The sequence below is a fragment of the Aotus nancymaae genome, unplaced genomic scaffold (genome assembly GCF_030222135.1).
Source record: "Aotus nancymaae isolate 86718 unplaced genomic scaffold, 86718_ANA_hifiasm-v0.15.2.pri h1tg000011l, whole genome shotgun sequence".
Taxonomy (NCBI): domain Eukaryota; kingdom Metazoa; phylum Chordata; class Mammalia; order Primates; family Aotidae; genus Aotus; species Aotus nancymaae.
The window spans coordinates 79,766,689-79,785,063 of record NW_026988422.1 but is presented as its reverse complement, the minus strand read 5'-3'; the positions used below and the strand labels follow the sequence as shown (position 1 = coordinate 79,785,063).

At 44.8% G+C, this 18,375-nt stretch overlaps 1 protein-coding gene across 1 annotated transcript in view; it reads right to left on the bottom strand.

The window, feature by feature from the left end:
* Positions 1 to 18,375, bottom strand: part of AK7 (adenylate kinase 7) — an 87,200-nt gene that overhangs the window by 58,340 nt on the left and 10,485 nt on the right. Inside the window, exons 3-5 of the mRNA XM_012471269.3 lie at positions 16,259 to 16,367; positions 11,981 to 12,075; positions 428 to 538 (exon numbers count right to left, since the gene is read on the bottom strand). Of these exons, the coding sequence (XP_012326692.2) occupies positions 428 to 538; positions 11,981 to 12,075; positions 16,259 to 16,367 (315 nt within the window). The remainder of the gene's footprint in view (positions 1 to 427; positions 539 to 11,980; positions 12,076 to 16,258; positions 16,368 to 18,375) is intronic.

Sequence of the window (18,375 nt, the reverse complement as noted above, 5' to 3'; positions counted from 1 at the left end):
TCAACCCAGAAGGCAGAGGTTACAATGAGCCGAGATTGTGTTATTCCACTCCAGCCGGGGCAACAAGAGCAAAACTCCATCTCAAAAAAAAAAAAAAAAGGGAAACAAATGGGAAAGATTCTGGGAACAGGGAAAATGTGGTTCCCCTGTTCCCCATTCCAACTCTGGGTTGTTTGCCTCTTCTGGGCCAGACAGCTTTTCAGACACACAAACCCCTTTGCAGGTGAGGGCTCAAGCTCGGCTGGGTGGTGATGGAAGGCATTCAACCCAGTGTGCTGGACCAGAACCTGGGCCAGGACCCCTAAGGGCAGGGCATCCTGGGGTGAGTCTAAAGCTCAGACATCTGTGGGTGTAAGACCCGGGAAACTAAGCAAAGAGATGTTCAAAGACTTCAGATGATGTCCATGTTCCATTATGCCAGACTTACCCTTTTTCCAAATTTGAGAACCATTTTTTCAGCATTTATATGGTCCAGAAAATTAGGATGAGCCTTTCTTCTTCGATAATCTTCTTCAGTGAATGGAACCTCAGAATACTCCTATTATAAGAAAGAAAAGGTACAGACTTGGTGAGTTAGAGATATGTGTGACTTCTAAGGCTAAAGATGTGTTCCTTTAAGCTCAAACAAAGCTTACAGCTACTGCTTATTTTATGCTCTTATTTTTGAGACAGGGTCTCACTGTGTTGCCCAGACTGGTCTTGAACTCCTGGGCTCAAGCGACCCTCCTGCCTCGGCCTCCCAAAGTGCTGGGATTATGGTCATGAACCACTGAGCCTGGCCATACTGCTTATTTTATTTAATTTATTTTTGAGATGGAGTCTTGCTCTGTCACCCAGGCTGGAGTGCAGTGGTGCGATCTTGGCTCACTGCAACCTTCACCTCCCAGGTTCAAGTGATTCTCCTGCCTCAACCTCCTGAGCAGCTGGGATTACAGGTGCCTGCACCATACCTGGCTACTATTTATATTATTTTTAGTAGAGATGGGGTTTTGCCATGTTGGCCAGGCTGGTATTAAACTTCTGACCTCAGGTGGATGATCCGCCCGCCTTGGCCTCCCAAAGTGCTGGAATTACAGGCATGAGCCACTGTGCCCAACCATACCACTTATTTGAATAGTAATTTACTCTTCCTAAAAATGCTGTAGGAGATAAATTTTATAATTTAAATTTAATCTAAATAAAATTAAAAACTAAAAGTCTTCTTTTGCAGAGGTGGTAACAAGTTACCACTGAGATTCCATAAAGGTATCAATATTAAATATAATTTCTTTTTTTGTAGAGACAGGGCCTTGCTCTCTTGCCCAGACTGGAGTACAGTGTCCTGATCATAGCTTACTGCAGCCTTGAAATCCTGGGTTCCAGTGATCCTCCTGCCTTAGCCTCCCTAGTAGCTGGGACTATAGGCACACACCACTATGCCCAGCTAATTTATTTCCTTTTTTGTAGAAACAGAGCCTCAGATTGTTACCCAGGCTGGTCTCCACATCCTGTCTTTAAGCAATCCTCCCGACTTGCCCTTGCGAAATGGTAGGATTGCAGGTATGAGCCACTTCTTCCCAGCCTGTAGTTTTATTTTATTTTTTTAACCTAAATTGTTTTTTCTTTTTTCTCTTTGCCACACTGGCCCTCCCTGGAATAAATAGCATGTTAAAAAAAAAATTCCACATGCAAGTTGCTGGCTCAGGCTTTAAAAACTGGTTTCATTAGCTAAGATTAAGTGTCTCCTGGGAATGAGGAATGAAAAATATTTCTTAACAGTTCACTGACCTGTACTTCATATTCAGTCTCTCCACAACCCCCCACCCTGTGAAGTCCCATAGAGGGATGCAACCAAAATAACTACATTAGAACCTACTGGAATCAAAAGGAAAAATGGAGAGCATGCAACAGTGTGATTTGGCAAAAATCCATCTAAATTCAGAGATCCTTGTTGGAGCAGAGTTTTAAAAATATAGTGTTCAATATGGAACCTTTCAATCACAATGCATTGGTCTAAGTTAAATAACCAATCCAAGGCATTTGAGACAAGAGCTTACAAGGAAACAATCGAAGAGGCCAAAGAAACACACAATAAAAATCCTACTGAGGCCGGGCGCGGTGGCTCACGTCTGTAATCCCAGGACTTTGGGAGACTGAGGTGGGTGGATCACTTGAGGCCAGGAGTTTGAGACCAGCCTGGCCAACATGGTGAAACCCTGTCTCTACTAAAAATACAAAAATTAGCTGGGCTTGGTGGCAGGTGCCTATAATCCTAGCTACTCAGGAGGCTGAGGCAGGAGAATCGCTCGAACCTGGGAGGCGGAGGTTGCAGTGAGCTGAGATTGCGCACCTGCACTCCAGCCTGGTGACGGAGTGAGAATCCTTCTAAAAAAACAAACAAACAAAAACAAAACAAAACAAAAAAACAAAAGTAAACCCCTACTGAGGTAGGAGCACGACTGCTCCTGAGAAAATGACTGGAGTCCAGCTGGGAATTGGTAGGAGTGCGGTAGGTGATAGCGAGATTATCAGCATTTCTGGGCCGTGCTGAGGAGTTTAGATTCATTCCAATGGCAACAGAAGGCTATGGAAGGGTTTTAAGCTTTTCTCTCTTTTTTTTTTTTGGATAAGATCTCACTCCGTTGGCCAGGGTGGAGTGCAGTGGCACAATCACAGGTCACTGTAGCCTCAACCTCCTGGGAACAGCAATCTTTCCACTTCAGGCTCCTGAGTAGCTGGGACTACAGGTGCTTGCCACCATGCCAGGCTAATTTAAAAAAGTTTTTTTGTAGAGGTAGGGTCTCACTGTGATGCCCAGACTGGTCTCAAACTCCTGGTCTCAAACAATCCTCCTGCCTTGGCCTCCCAAAGTGCTGGAATTATAGGCTTGAGCTACTAAACCCAGTTGGGTTTTAAGCTTTTAAAGGAGGACAGCAACACGATCTAAATTATATTTAATATTTTGATACATATTTTAATATATCATCACGTACATATTTGAAGTATATATAATATTGCAATACATGTATTTCTTTCTTTTAGCCACCTGGCTTGCTTTTGATTGGTACACGTATTTTTAACTTGATATGTCACCCTTGTACCAATTCTGGAGGTACATGTGATATTTTGACACGTTTTTTCATTGATATATCGTGGTTGTGAATTACATTTCAGCAAGACGGCTGAGGCTGGGCTGTGGAGGATGGATTGGAGGTGCAAAGGCAGGCGCCAGCTGCACAACCACCTGAGTAGTCCAAGTAGCTGAAAGCTGAGGCTGAATTTGAATTTCAGCTCAATTTGAATCTCAGATAAACAAATGACTAATTTTTTAGTCACGAGGTACAGGCATGCTAAAAAATTATCTACTGTCTATCTGAAATTCAGATTTAATGGGGTGTCCTTTATATTCATTTGCCAGTTCGAGTCTGGAAACAGTGTAGTCAGCTTTGCCTTCAGGATGAATTGAGTCCTGGTCCCTCTGCAGCCCCGGCTCACGTGGTGTGGTGGGCCAGCTCACCTAACCCTCCTCTTGCTCCTTGTGACTGGCCCAACACTCCTCTTCTGGATTTGCCCCACCCTTAGTCCTCAGCTGCCAGGGAAATGGTCACATTCCATGAGGTGAACCACGAGAGAAGCACAGGTTTGATGGCCAGTCTCTTTCCTGACATTTTGAGAATGTGACTGATAGAAAAGGAAGATGAATCTCTCTCTGGCCAGTGGCTCCGTAGCCCGTAAGTTCCAACCAGATGGGGCTGCAGGTTCTGGGCTGTCATTCCTCGATTCCTGGTTGGGACATAGATCTGTTTGTGTATTATGCACCTTTGCGACTAGTTGCTGGGCTGTGTTCCCTTTAGGCCTTAAATTTCACTTGTTACAACAACAAATACGGTGTATTTTGAACCCAAACCTTTAACATGTTTTTAGTTCCTCCCAACTGCTTGCATGGTTTGCCTTTCCAGTAAAGGGTGAGCGGCTGACCTTTCCTTTAGCAGGCATTACAGCCGTTCTCCTTTCATTGTTATGTTATATATCCATGGCTGTCAGCGTTTCTGGAAACAGCCTGCCTTACTTCTATCTTGTTATAATTACTAAGCTCATTTAGAGGCGTCTTCTTTCTAGGAGGTGAAGAACACAATCTACAGAGTAATCTCTCCTACCCTTTATTAGGCCAATAGGCGAATCTGTTATCTTGTAACACTCTAACACTCTGCTGGATTCTTTCTTCCTTTTTTTTTTTCGTTTGATATGGAGTCTCTGTCGCCCAGGCTGGAGTGCAGTGGCGCGATCTTGGCTCACTACAACCTCTGCCTCCTGGGTTCAAGTGATTCTCCTGCCTCAGCCTCCTGAGTAGCTGGGACTACAGGCGTGTGCTACCATGCCCAGCTCATTTTTGTATTTTTAGTACAGACAGGATTTCATCATTTTGGTCAGGATGGTCTCAATCTCCTGACCTTGTGATCTGCCCTCCTCGGCTTCCCAAAGTGCTGGGATTACAGGTGTGAGCCACTGTGCCTGGCCAAAAGTTTATTCTTAAATGTACAGTAGCCTCCAAGACAACACTTCATTCCAGCTCTATGTGGCAAAGGATGTGATGCAGGGAATCCAGATGTTCAAATACGCATGGAATCAGGGGTAATCATTGCCTCAGGCACAAGGAACAGCTTACTGCTTGCCAGATTTTTTCTTTTTTTACAATTTTAATTTAATTTAATTTTTTTAGAGATGGGGTCTTGCTGTGTTGCTCAGGCTGGTCTTGAACTCCTGGGCTCAAGTGGTCCTCCCACCTTAGCCTCCCAGTGTGCTGGGATTACAGGTGTGAGCCACTGTGCCTGGCCAATTGCCAAATGTCTTAATTCCACCTGTGCCCAGGGGTCCCTTCCCCATGGCCTTGGCTTTTAGCCCCTCAAATTTATTCTGCTCTTCTTTTTGTTTCTGCTTGAAAGCCTTATCTTCGGCCATGCTTACTGGTTCACACCTGTAATCCCAGTATTTTGGGAGGCCGAGGCAGTTGGGTTATTTGAGCCCAGAAATTTGAGACCAACCTGGGCAACATTGGCAAAACCCTGTCGCTACAAAAACATTTAAAAATTAGCTGGGCAGGATGGCACGTGCCTGAGTCCCAGCTAATCAGGAGGCTAAGGCCAGAGAATCACTTGAGCTCAGGAGGTGGAGGATGCAGTGAGCTGAGGTTGCACCACTGCACTCCAGCCTGGGGAAAGAAAGAAGGGAAGGAAGGAAGGAAGGAAGGAAGGAAGGAAGGAAGGAAGGAAGGAAGGAAGGAAGGAAGGGAGAAAAGGCTTTATCTTCATCATGCCCCATCCATCTTCTTGGCCTGATTCTTGGGCTGTTTTAGAGCTTTTCTTGCCACTTTTGTGGTCGGACATGGCGCCTGCCACTCCTTGCCCAGATGCTGCCAATGGAAACCTGCTCTGCTGTTCTGATGCCTTCTGAGCTCTGCTTCCTTCTGTGTGGCCTTCCTCTTCAGGATCACAGCAAGACTAGTAGCAGCAGCCCAAGCTTCACATCCAGACATGACAACATCCCCAGAGAGACAAAGCCAGTGTCTTCCTTGAAGTCTCTCTTAAACAGAGATGAGCCCTTCCTGGGAGTCTCCTGGCCATCTTTCCTCTGTGCCAGAGATTGGACCAAACTGATTTCCTGGATGCAGCTACACTACCTATTCCAGGCTCCTCAGCTGTGGGCTGAGATTTAGTCAAAGAAATTTGCAGAAGTGATGAGAATCTCTTCCAGGCCTGCTTCATAAAGCTTCCCATGCATAATCTTTTTTATGTTTCTCTCCCTCCATAGGCCTGATGCAGGTGTGCACGACTGCCCAGGGGTCATTCTGGAAGGGGTTGGAGCCATCCAACAGAAGGAACGTGAAACTTGAATCAGAGTTGGGAGGAGACTGACTTGATCATCAGGAACACCTGTTTTACATTTTACCTGAGCAAGAGATAAACTTCCCCCATGTGTAAGCCACTACATTTTAGGGGGTAGGTTTGTTACATCCCAAATCCAAAAATTGGATTGCATGCCCACCCCTTAGCTAATCAGCAAGAAGAATGGGACCATCGTGGCTGTTTTTGATCAATCAGGATTTTCCCCTAGAATGGGGATAGAATCTCCCTTCTCTGATCTCATGGGCAGTGTGGACACTTGAACTTAACAAGTCATGGCTCTGCTGGCAAGGAAGACAGTGGGGTGGCTTCTTGACAGGAAGCCAGCAGCATCTACAACCATCTAACATTCACTTTTCTGAGTTACATTATGGAGTCATGCCTTTTCACAAACTCAACTGATTTCAGTGAACCATAATGTATTAGTCAGGATCCTCATGGGAAAGAAACATCATACTCAACGTGGGTAATTTCAGGAGAGTTTAATAACAGGACTATTTACAAAGATGTGGGTAGGGTGTAGGGAAACCACATCACCTGGAGCTGGGAACAGGGTGCTCTATACTCCTTCTAAATCCAAATGTGTCAAGTGGGCAGGGGATGATTAGAGCCTAGGGTCAGGGAGGGGTAAGAAGGGGGTGCTGGGGTAAGAAGGGGGCAGTGGGGGAAGAATGGGGTGGTGGGAGAAGAAGGGGGTGGTGGGGGAAGAAGGGGGCACCTGGCAGGCGCAGTGGCTTTTGGGTTCAGAGACTCAGCCTAACCACAGCAACTCTGCAGAAGAGAGCTGGGGGGATAAGTGCTCTGATATCATTCTTCTCAATTCCCCCATCCTCTCACCGGTGTGCCCCATTGGCCAAACCCAATTGGGAGCAGAGGACAACGTTGCTTGCCGATCTAGACCACAAGTTCAGAGCAGGGTGGAGAAGAGCAGAGAGTGGCCCTGGAGGGGCAGATGGAAAACACCCAGCAGGCAGAATCACTTTCCCGGTGCTCGCCTTCCCACAGTGTGGCTGGTGGGGGCCCTCTTTGTCCTCTCAGGCCTGCCCAGGACATCTCTGAAAAGATCCTGGCTCTCTAGCATCAACAATAGGTTCCAGCCTATCCCAATTTTCACTGGCCCAAGACACGGAATCAACTCCCTCCCACAGAGTCCTGGAGTTACTTCTACCAGAAAACACTCTTAGAAAATACAATTTGTGTATTGGGGGTTCTCAGAAAGGCTGCTGTTGGGACATTTTTCATAGTGACAGAGCTTATCTTTCAAGGTCATCAGCTGACAATGATTTTTTTCCAACCTCTTATGTTAGTGACCCTTTACTTAGAACTAGTTTCCTCAGCTGTTAAGACTTCCTGTGTAACTGGGGTGGTGGCTCACGCCTGTAATCCCAGCACTTTTGGAGGCTAAGGTGGGCAGATTACCTGAGGTGGGAGTTTGAGACCAGCCTGGACAACACGGTGAAACTCTGTCTCTACTCAAAATATTAGCCAGGAGTGATGGCATGTGCCTGTAATCCCAGCTACTTAGGAGGCTGAGGCAGGAGAATCACTTGAACCTGGGAGGCAGAGGCTGCAGTGAGCAGAGATCATGCCACTGCACTTTGGCCTGAGTGACACAGTAAGATTGTCCAAAAAAAAAAGTACTGCAAGGCCAAGGGGGAGCTAAGAAAGTACCAGGAGTCAGGGCAAGGCACGGTGGCTCATGCCTGTAATCCCAGCACTTTGGGAGGCCAAGGCGGGTGAATCACCTGAGGTCAGGAGTTCAAGACCAGCCTGACCAAGATGGTGAAACCCCGTCTCTACTAAAAACACAAAAATTAGCTGAGCGTGATGGTGGGTGCCTGTAATCCCAGCTACTCGGGAGGCTGAGGCAGGAGAATTGCTTGAACCTGGGAGGGGGAGGTTGCAGCAAGTCGGGATTGCGCCATTGCACCCCAGCCTGGGCGACAGATCGAGACTTCGTCTCAAAATAAAAATAAAAATAAAAAAAAAGAAAGTACCAGGAGTCCTTGCAGCTCACCTTCCGTCTACCCATCCCAAGTTTATCTTACAGGGATTACGATTTAGAGTCCAGCTAGAACTCTCCTTTCAAAAGCCAACCCTAGTAAGTCCAGCAGAGGAAACCCTTCTTTAGAGGTCTCTGTTTTATAGACTTCATCTCTAAAAACAAAACAAAACAAAACAAAAAAGACTTCCTGTGGCGATGACAAGGAGACAGAAGCAGAGAGGAAAGTGTGGGAGGATTTACCGAGTTCCTCCTGGCTCCCAGCCCTCGATGCCCAGTGGCATCTCTGACTGTGGATTTTGTAAGACATTGTTTATGTCTTTCTAACATACCGTCTTTCTGATTAAGAAAGCTGGATTTGGCCATGCGTGGTGGCTCACACCTGTAATCCCAGCACTTTGGAAGCCCGAGGTGGGTGGATCACGAGGTTGGTGGATTATGAGGTCAGGAGTCCGAGACCAGCCTGACCAACATGATGAAACCCAATCTCTACTAAAAATACAAAAATTAGCTGGGTGTGGTGGCATGAACCTGTAATCCTGGCTACTCGGAAGGCTAAGGCAGGAGAATCACCTGAACCAGGAGGCGGAGGTTGCAGTGAGCCGAGATCGCACCACTGCACTCCAGCCTGGGTGACAGAGTGAGACTCCATCTCAAAAAAAGCAAGCAAGCAAGCTGGATTCCGTTGCTTGCAAGCACAAGTGTTACTCAGCTCACTCTGACTTCAAACGATGCCACATCTCCTTCTGCCACACCCCCTTCAATTAGACTTGTTGGGAATAAACTTGTTTTGCATGATTGGTCTTGTTCTATCTGTACCCCCACTAACTTCCTCATCCTCCTGGATTATTTAGAAGCAAATCTCAAACACAAATATTATTTATTACGTCATTAATCCTACTGCAGGTAGATTTCTCTATTAAAAAGTATTTAGCAGCATTTTGTCTTCTTTGAGGAATCCTCCATCAGTTCTACTATTTTTCCTTTTTTTGTTTTTGAGACAGGGTCTCACCCTGTCACCCAGGCTGGAGTGCAGTGGCAGTGATCTCTGCTCACTGCAACCTCTGCCTCTCAGGTTCAAGCAATTCTACCACCTCAGCCTCCTGAGTAGCTGGGACTATAGGTGTGCACCACCATACTCAGCTAATTTTTGTATTTTTTGGTAGAGACAGGGTTTCACCATGTTGACCAGGCTGGTCTCAAACTCCTGACCTTAAGTGATCTGCCCACCTCGGCATCCCAAAGTGTTGAGATTACAGGCGTGAGCCACTGTGCCAGGCTTAATTTTTCTTTAAAAATTAAAGTTTTGTGGCTGGGCGCAGTGGCTCACACCTGTAATCCCAGCACTTTGGGAGGCCAAGGTGGGCAGATCATCTGAGGTCGGGAGTTCGAGACCAGCCTGACCAACATGGAGAAACCTCATCTCTACTAAAAACACAAAAAAATTAGCTGGTGTGGTGGCACATGCCTGTAATCCCAGTTACTTGGGAGGCTGAGGTAGGAGAATTGCTTGAACCTGGAGGTAGAGATTGCAGTGAGCCGAGATCATGCTATTGCACTCCAGCCTGGGCAACAAAAGCAAGACTCTGTCTCAAAAAAAAAAAAAAAAAGATTACAGTTTCGCCTTTTAATCTTAGTTATGTAATCCACCTGGAATTGATTTTGTGTATGGCATGAGGTAGAGAAGTTTTGAAAATGATGAAAGTGTTCTGTATCCCGATTGCTGTGGTGGTTTCACAACTGTATGCATTTGTGGAAACTCAGGACTATAAAACAGTAAATTTATTTATTTATTTGAGACAGGGTTTCACTTTATCACCCAGGCTGGAGTGCAGTGGCGTGATCTCAGCTCACTGCAGCCTCGACCTCCGCAGCTCAAGTGGTCCTCCCACCTCAGCCTCCTGAGTAGCTGAAACTACAGATGCGCCACCGTGCCTGGTTAATTTTTGTATTTTTTATAGAGACGAGGTTTTGCCTTGTTATCCAGGCTGGTCTTGAACTCCTGACCTCAAGCAATCCTCCTGTCTCGGCCTCCAAAAGTGCTGGGATTATAGGCGTGTACCACCACACCTGGCCTAGTACATTGATTATATCTTCATAAATCCGACTTTGAAAACCATCATTCGTCACTGGGGAAATGCAAACTAAAACCACAGTGAGAGGAGGAGGGCATGCCAAAAGGACACAGGAGCTAACACAGGAGCCATTGCCCCATGTTTTCTTTGGGGACCCTTCTCTTCTCCACTCAGTCCATGCAGTGCAGGGGGCTGATCATCTCTGGCTGTCTAAGTGGGTATGTGATCCCAGGTCTGGCTAGTCATGCCCCTGGCCACAGGGACTAGTTCAAGGTTAGGCTCATGACTGAAGACCTGCCCAAACACACATTCCAGTCCTAGGATGGGACATGATCTACAGTGGGAAAAGGGAATCGAAGCTTGTCGGATGTCTACCTGGGAGTTGCTGGGAGCCACAAGGAGGGGCAGGCTTTACTAGAGAGTGAAGTCTACTCAGAGTAGAGAAGAAACCATAAAAGAAAGAGAGAGAGTTGGTGAGCGTTGAGGACACTGTTGAATCCTCTGGGTCCAGCCATTCCTGAAGTCTGCTATTGGACTTATTCATTATTTTGCTTATCTTGGTTGGGACAGTCAGTCAGGACGCTAGCATAGTGATCAGCCAGTCCATCAATTCACAATTATTTTATAGTGGACACTTAGCTGGACACTCTGAAGGAAGGGATTGTAACAGGAATAAAATGACCAGGGCCTGCTCCTTGAGGTGATGGCATCCAAAGTAGGTGAGTAAACTTCACAAGGAAAGAGCATGAAACCTGTGGCCCCTGCCCTCAAGGGGTTCTCAGTCTACCAGGACTGAGGCAATTAAACAACTACAAACCATTTGATGCAATAAGTGTGATGAATCCCTAAATATCTCCTTGTTATATATAATATTCGCTGACTGTAACATGCACTTTTTCATATTATCATTTCTGAAATTAGAACATATCTGGAATCAATGGCTTATCATTGTGGTCAGCCAGGGAGCACTGGCAGTGTCGCTACGGGTGACTCGGTGACCTTGAACATACTGTTGCTATTGTTATCACTTCAAGTTGAGGCAGGTACTACTCGAGTTGATTTCACTGCCTTTTGAAAGAGTACACTGTGATTCAGCACTGAAATGGAAAGGTAGTGCGTAGGCACAAAGGCACGGGAACAGAGCAGCAAATGTCAATTTGACATTAGTCAAGAGAATAAGCAATGTTCGAAGAATGTGGTTCACGTTCTCTTGCAACATAATAACCATGTACTTTATAGGAAGGTACTACAAATAAATGACATGATTCAGGTTTTATATTAAGTTGTGTGGAAAAAGAATGTGGTGTGATTCAGAGATAGAGTCTGAATATGAGGAAGTTTGGGGAACACTATAATCACTATATTTTACATTTATTTTCTATTTATTTAGAGATGGAGTCTCACTCTGTCACCCAAGGCTGGAGTGCAGTGGTGCCATGTTGGCTCCCTGCAACCTCCGCCTCCCGGGTTTCAAGCAATTCTCCTGCCTCGGCCTCTCAAGTAGCTGGGATTACAGGCACCCAGCACCACATCCGGCTAATTTTCGTATTTTTAGTAGAGATGAGGTTTCACCATGCTGGCCAGGCTGGTCTTGAACTCCTGACCGCAGGTGATTCGCCCGCCTCAGCTTCCCAAAGTGCTGGGGTTACATGCGTGAGCCACTGAGCCCAGCCTATATTTTCTTTTTAATGCATGCACAAGAACGTTACGTGACAGCAATATGGGTCTAAGTAAGTCTAAAAGAGAGCTCTTTCAATATGTTTAAAATACAAAGTATAAGTGATAAATAAGCTTTGCTATAGTTTCATAGGCAGTATATTTTTCTTTCTTAGAGGCATATAAAACAATGGAATCCCTTAGAATTGAATGTGTTTAGAGGCAATGAACTCTGTTGGGTGTTTTCTATGGAATAGGATTCAGGAGTGTGAGAATACACAACTCGCTGTAGGAAGCTCCCTCTGCACACAGATTACAAGGTGTTAAGGGTGAAATGTTACCTAAAGGAAAGCTAATGCTCTACTTACGGGGTCCAGGGCTTTGGATCTTGCCCAGGTCAACACCGTGGACAGTAAAATAAATACCTTCCGCTTTTCAAAGTGGCTGACTTCTTCATTCAGTGCTGTGGGGCCAAAAAGCAGAGTGGTTATTCGGACCCAGGCACGACTTATTTTTTTCTAAATCACGTGTACTATTAGTCACCAGTAGGAGCCACTTAACGCCAGGGTGCTGTTACCTCTGATGCTTCTTTGACCTGTTCCCATCACCGTTCTTCAAATTCCCCCTCCTTTCTCACCACCTGTATCCGAAATACAGGTTGTTCAGAACCAAGCATTTCCGCCTCATCAGCACTCTCCACTGCAGCCCTTTCTCTCCACCATGCTCATCAGTTGCCTGATACTTTCTGAGCTGAGCTCAAAATTGTGGCCCCTTCCTGGTTTCTGGCCTCTGGCCATGTGCTTTTACTTTTTGGGAGGGCTGGTGACAGTAAGGATCATAGCTGACATGAATTAGAACAACTCACGGGCTTTGTTGAATTCCTCTCACTACGAGAGAGGTATTCTGTATTACGGATGTGGAAACTGAGGCACAGTTTGCCCAGGATCATAGAGGGAAGTGTTGGGGCACAGAGTCCAATCCAGGCTGTCTGGCTGCCAGACCCGTGCTGTCTCCACCATGCCACCTAGCCAGCTGCCCAGAAAAGGGAGCAGGCTGGGGATGGAACAGCAGAGGCCCCACATCAGAAGGTAAGGTCCGCTTAGGGGTTCCCATAAGGCAACGCTGTTCAGTGAAAGCCACTGTGGAAGGAAGTAATTTGGGGTGTGCCCACCCTTCCCACTCCACCCCTGGGGCTGTGGGCTGTAGTGGAGATCACTGATAAGGCAGAAATGTTTGGTTATCAACAACTTGAAGGGATCTGTATTTAGGATAGAGGTAAACAGAAAGATGAGCATTTGATTTCCAAAGGGTTTATTGCTTTGCAGAAAGGCTCTCTACACATTTAAGCATTGAATCTCCTTGAATGTATTTGGCTAAGGGATTCCATTAAAATATTCTTCATGATGGATAATTTTCAAGAAAAATATAGGCCAGGCGCGGTGACTCACATCTGTAATCCCAGCACTTTGGGAGGCCTAGGCGGGTGGATCACCTAAGGTCAGGAGTTCAAGATTAGCCTAACCAACATGGAGAAACCCCATCCCTACTAAAAATATAAATTAGCCAGGCATGGTGGTGCATGCCTGTAATCCCAGCTACTCAAAATATTAAGGCCGGACAATCGCTTGAACCCAGGAGGCAGAGGTTTCAGTGAGCCAAGATCACACCATTGCACTCTAGCCTAAGAAACGAGAGCGAAACTCTGCCTCAAAAAAAGAGAAAAGTATCTAAGCTGTAAAGTGAGGTCTAATTTAATTGTCAGAGGGGCTAAGTGATGCAGCTGTCATGGTATGATTTTAGTATCATGAGCTAATTCCCTAAACAAGCAAAAAAATGAAATGCTGATATCCTGGATCTAATAAATGTATGGATTTCTACCCTAAAATGAGAAAGTGTTACTGAATTACGGCTAAGAACACCACTATGATCATGTATTAATCCAAACTTTAAGTGTCAATTTTGTTTCTATTTTTATTCTAATACCAAAAATTGTTTCTTCAATTTATTTTTGCTCTTTTAACCTTTCTGCTCTGCGGAGATTCAGTTTGGCCTATTTTGTGACTACTTGGCACACTTTGCGGTCCTCTAACTGGGTTATCCTTTTTTATTTATGATATTTATAATAGATCTAAAATGATCTGCTCGTCCCCCTTTGAATACACCTTCATCTATAGGCAAATATTTTCTCTCATTTCTAATAATGTGTTCCTCTTTCTTCTGTCATCTTGCCTTCCTTCCATAGTATCTGCAAAAGGCAAGGTAGGAGAAGTCTAAAACATTTAAAAATAATTTAATAAAACATTATGAAAAGTGATACGTAGTTGGGCATGGTGGTTCATGCCTGTAATCCCAGCACCATTGAAGGCTGAGGATCACTGGAGGCCAGGAGTTGGAGACCAGCCTGGTCAACATCGCTAGACCTCATCTCTACAAAAAATTAAAAAAAAAATAGCTAGGTGAATGCCTATAATTCTAGCTACTTGGGAGGCTGAGGCAGGAGGATTACTTGAGGCCAGGAGTTTGAGGCTGCAGTAAGCTATGACTGTACCACTGTACTCCGGCCAGGGTGACAGAATGAGACTGTACCTTTTAAAAAAAGAAAAAAGGAATACATATCCATTGCAAGAAAAACAGAATCTAAGAATGTGCATCAGGTAAAATGACAAAGTCCTCATCCCTTACCAACCCCATACCCCCCAGGTGACTCTGGTGACAGACTGAAGGATCTCTGACTATACTTTCTTGCAGACACAAACACTGTATATCCCAAAAACGAAGTAATTCAGTTAAAACTTTTCCTCTAAATAGAGAAGTAAAATTTTCTTGATTATTTGAACCTCTTTATTAGGAGGAAGCAGTAAAACACTCTACATTTTAAAGCTCATGAAAGGAAATGCAGTATCAAAGCTTGAGAAAAGGTTATGTTCCCTTGAGGGGGAGAGGGTGGTCCTAAGAAAGGCTGATGCCCATCTGTCACAGCAGGAAGTCAGTGGTTAAAGTCTGAAAAGCACAATCAGTAGGCACCAATGGAGGCATTTTGACGTATTAAATGAGGTTGCTTGGCTGGGCGCTGTGGCTCATGCCTGTAATACCAGCATTTTGGGAGGCCAAGGCAGGTGGAACACTTCAGGTCAGGAGTTTAAGACCAGCCTGGCCAACATGGGGAAACCCCGTCTCAGCTAAAAATACAAACATTAGCCAGGCATGGTGGCATACTCCTGTTAATCCCAGCTACTCGGGAGGCTGAGGCAGGAAAATCACTTGAACCTAGGAGGCCTCAGAGACTGCTGTGAGCCAAGGCAGTGCCACTGCACTCCAGTGTGGGTGAAAGAGCAAGATCTTGTCTGAAAAAAAACAAAGAGGTTGGTTTGGGGGAGCATGAATCAAAAAAGCACCACCTTGCTAAACACCACTTCATTCTTTTAGACTTGAGGGCCTTATAGTTCATTATATTTTTCAAAGCACTTTCAAAATACAAGCATTCTCTACAAGCCTTCCCTGACCTTTGCCGTCAGGGAACATTTGTTGAATTGAATCAAATATTTAGAGTTAGAAATAATTCCTCCCCTCCTAAAGTAACGGGGCTCTTAGACATAACTCTTGTGAGCACACCCACTTTGTTGCGTTAAAGTTTCTCTTGTGTGCCTTGTCTCTTGTGTGATGACTTGTGCCTTGGTGTATAACGCTTTTCTTATCTTTGTATCTCCCCAGTACGTTCAACCCCACCTCCTTAAGCAGTGCCTACAGAACGAGTCAGGTTGAATTTTAAAAGTTAAATGTTTTGTCCAGCCATCATGGCTCACGCCTGTAACTCCAGTGCTTTGGGAGGCTGAGGCTGGAGGACTGCTTAAGGCCAGGGGTTTGAGACCAGCCTGTATAACATAGTAAGACCCCATCTCTACCAAAAGAACAATTAGCTGGGCATGGTGGCATGAGCCTGTAGTCCCAGCTACTTAGGAGGCTGAGGTGGGAGGATTTCTTGGGCCTAGAAGTTCGAGGCTATAGTGAGCTTTGATCATGTCCCTGCACTTCAGACTGGGTAATGCTTCATTTAAAAACTACGTATTTATTTTATTTTATTTTGTTTTATTTTATTTTATTTTGTAGAGACAAGGTCTTGCCATGTTTTGCAGGCTGGTCTTGAACTCCTGGTCTCAATAATCCTCCCAAAGAATTAGAATTTTTTGATAATTAAAAATATTCTGTTCTTCTGAAATATCTATCCACAAGCATATTATTATCATGGATTTCATACTTTAGGTACACCTCACTGACCAGAGACTGCATTAAACATTAAAAAAAAGTTTCATCTTTTTAAAATGAAACATTACCCGGGCTGAAGTGCAGTGACATGATCATAGCTCACTACAGCCTCGAACTCCTGGGCTCAAGATATCCTCCCACCTCAGCCTCCTGAGTAGCTGGGACTACAGGCTCGTGCCACCATGCCCATACTTTAGGTAAGAAATCCATGAGACTGAACTGAAGTCTCATACCAGTTTACTGGTCTGATACAGAGACTGGTCTGAAGTTTCAGATCAGTTTTTTTCTAGCCCTACTTAGCCTAGTGTTCATAGATGACTATTAGGTAAAGTAAGCAGCACTACAACAGCATCCCTGGAGATAGAAGAGTACACCTCACTGACCAGAGACGGCCCAGATGGCTTCCTCCACTTGCTGTGGGCTCTCAGTGATGTTATAAATAATAACATCACACTCCAGCAGGCGCAGGAGAAGGTCTTCTCGGGAGATGGCCTGAAAAAGAAAATCGACAGCCATTTGCGGCAAGAAGCTAACAAGGTAACCTTAATATTTCGATGAAATGACAATTTTCAAAAGAGATCTGCTACGCTGAAGAGTCCCACAGAAAACACTTGCGGGAGGATTTCTATTTGAAATGAAACTGTGACTCTCTTCTGTGTGTAGTTCTCAAGTAACAAAGAAGTTTATGAAAACCACTTGGAACAGATGATTTAAAAATTGCATAATAATCTCAGGTATTATTTCTGCATGGTGTTTAAACCCCAATTCAGAAGGGAAGAATTAGAACACACTGAAAGAAATGAGTGAGGCATTTAAAACTAATTCAAGCTCTATGCAAGATTATTTGAGCAATTATGTATCACAAATCACTCACAAGTGCTGATGAGTGATGAATGTGGATTGTCTTAGAATTCTCAAGATGTTCTCTTTCTAGATTAAGGTACCTTATTACAGTTGACAGCTGCAACTATTTAAAAAATACAGAAACGTTTAATGGTTAAAAATGTAAAGTTCATATATTAAATGGAAGTAACTTTGGTGATCTTTTTTTTTTTTTTTTTTTTTTTAATTTGAGACACAGTTTCACTCTGTCACCCAGACTAGAGTGCAGTGGCACGATCTCAAGTTCACAGCAATCTCCACCTCCCAGGTCCAAGTGGTTCTTGTACCTCAGCCTCCCAAGTAGCTGGGACTACAAGCATGTGCTACCATGCCTGGCTAATCTTTTTTTCTTTTTTGTAGAGATGGGGTTTCACCGTGTTGGCCAGGCTGGTCACAAACTCCTGACCTCTGGTGATCCACCTGCCTTGGCCTCCCAAAGTGTTGGGATTACAGGTGTGAGTCATCGTGCTAGCCAGTGATCACTGTGTTTTAACTAGTCATTCCCTGATGCATGAATACCAGCAGGCTTCCCAATAGTACGGTGCCTTGAGTGCGTTAAGAACCATAGAAGGACCCTGCGTTTCCAAACCAGGATTTGCATTAGTTGTTATTACCATTGTCCTGAACACCAGCTGTTTTCCGCAGTTCCTTGACCAACTGTATTAAAGCAGAACCTTTTAGAACAAGCTGGGTCTCTTCCCTTTATTGAAGAACAAAGGGAAGTTGATGTCTTTCCTTAGGAGATGATAGATCTGCCTGTCAATTTAACAATGACGTCCTTGTTAAATTCAACAGCATGTACTAGGTTGCTAGTTTCTCCAGTCCTGTTCCTGAGATCCTTTTGAATGAATCTGCCTTAGTTTTCTAGGGCTGTTGTAACAAAGTGCCATGAACTGAATGGCTTGAACAACAAAAGTCTCACTGTTCTAGAAGCTAAAAACCCAGGATCAAGGTGTTGTAGGGTTGGTTTCTTCTAAGGTCTGAGAGGGAGAGTCTGTTCCCTGCCTCTCCCATAGCTTCTGCTAGTTTGGTGGCAATCTATTCCTCGTCTTGAAGATACGTCACCCTGATCTCTGCCTTGATATTCACATGGTGTTTTACCTGTGTGTTGTCTGTGTCTAAATTTCCCCTTCTTACAAGCTCACTGGTCATACTGGATGATGGACCCACTTTAATGACCTCCATTTGGTTGGATTTCCTCTGCAAACATCCTATCTCCAAATATGGCTGTATTTAGTAATACTGGGGGTTAGAACTTCAATCTCTCTCTTGGGGGTGGGGGAGAAAGAACTGGACCCATATCACCAGCCTTTCCGTTCCTTCTCTCAATTCAGTGTGCAAGAGGGAAGCCACTGACAATCTTGATCCAAACACTGATTTTTACTTTACCAATAGCACGACAATGGGAAAGGACACTACCTTCCCAGTACACCTAGGATGGATCAAGATCCAGAAATGACACATGAAAGAAAAGAAGAAACACTGAGAGAATACAAGGACTCGAAGATGTGTATTCTAGATGTGGTCCAAGAGAAAGAAGATACAGCATCTATGTTTCCAGCTTGTAAAAGCAGGTGTGAGTGGTGTCCATAGAAAAATATGCACACGTGTCAAATTA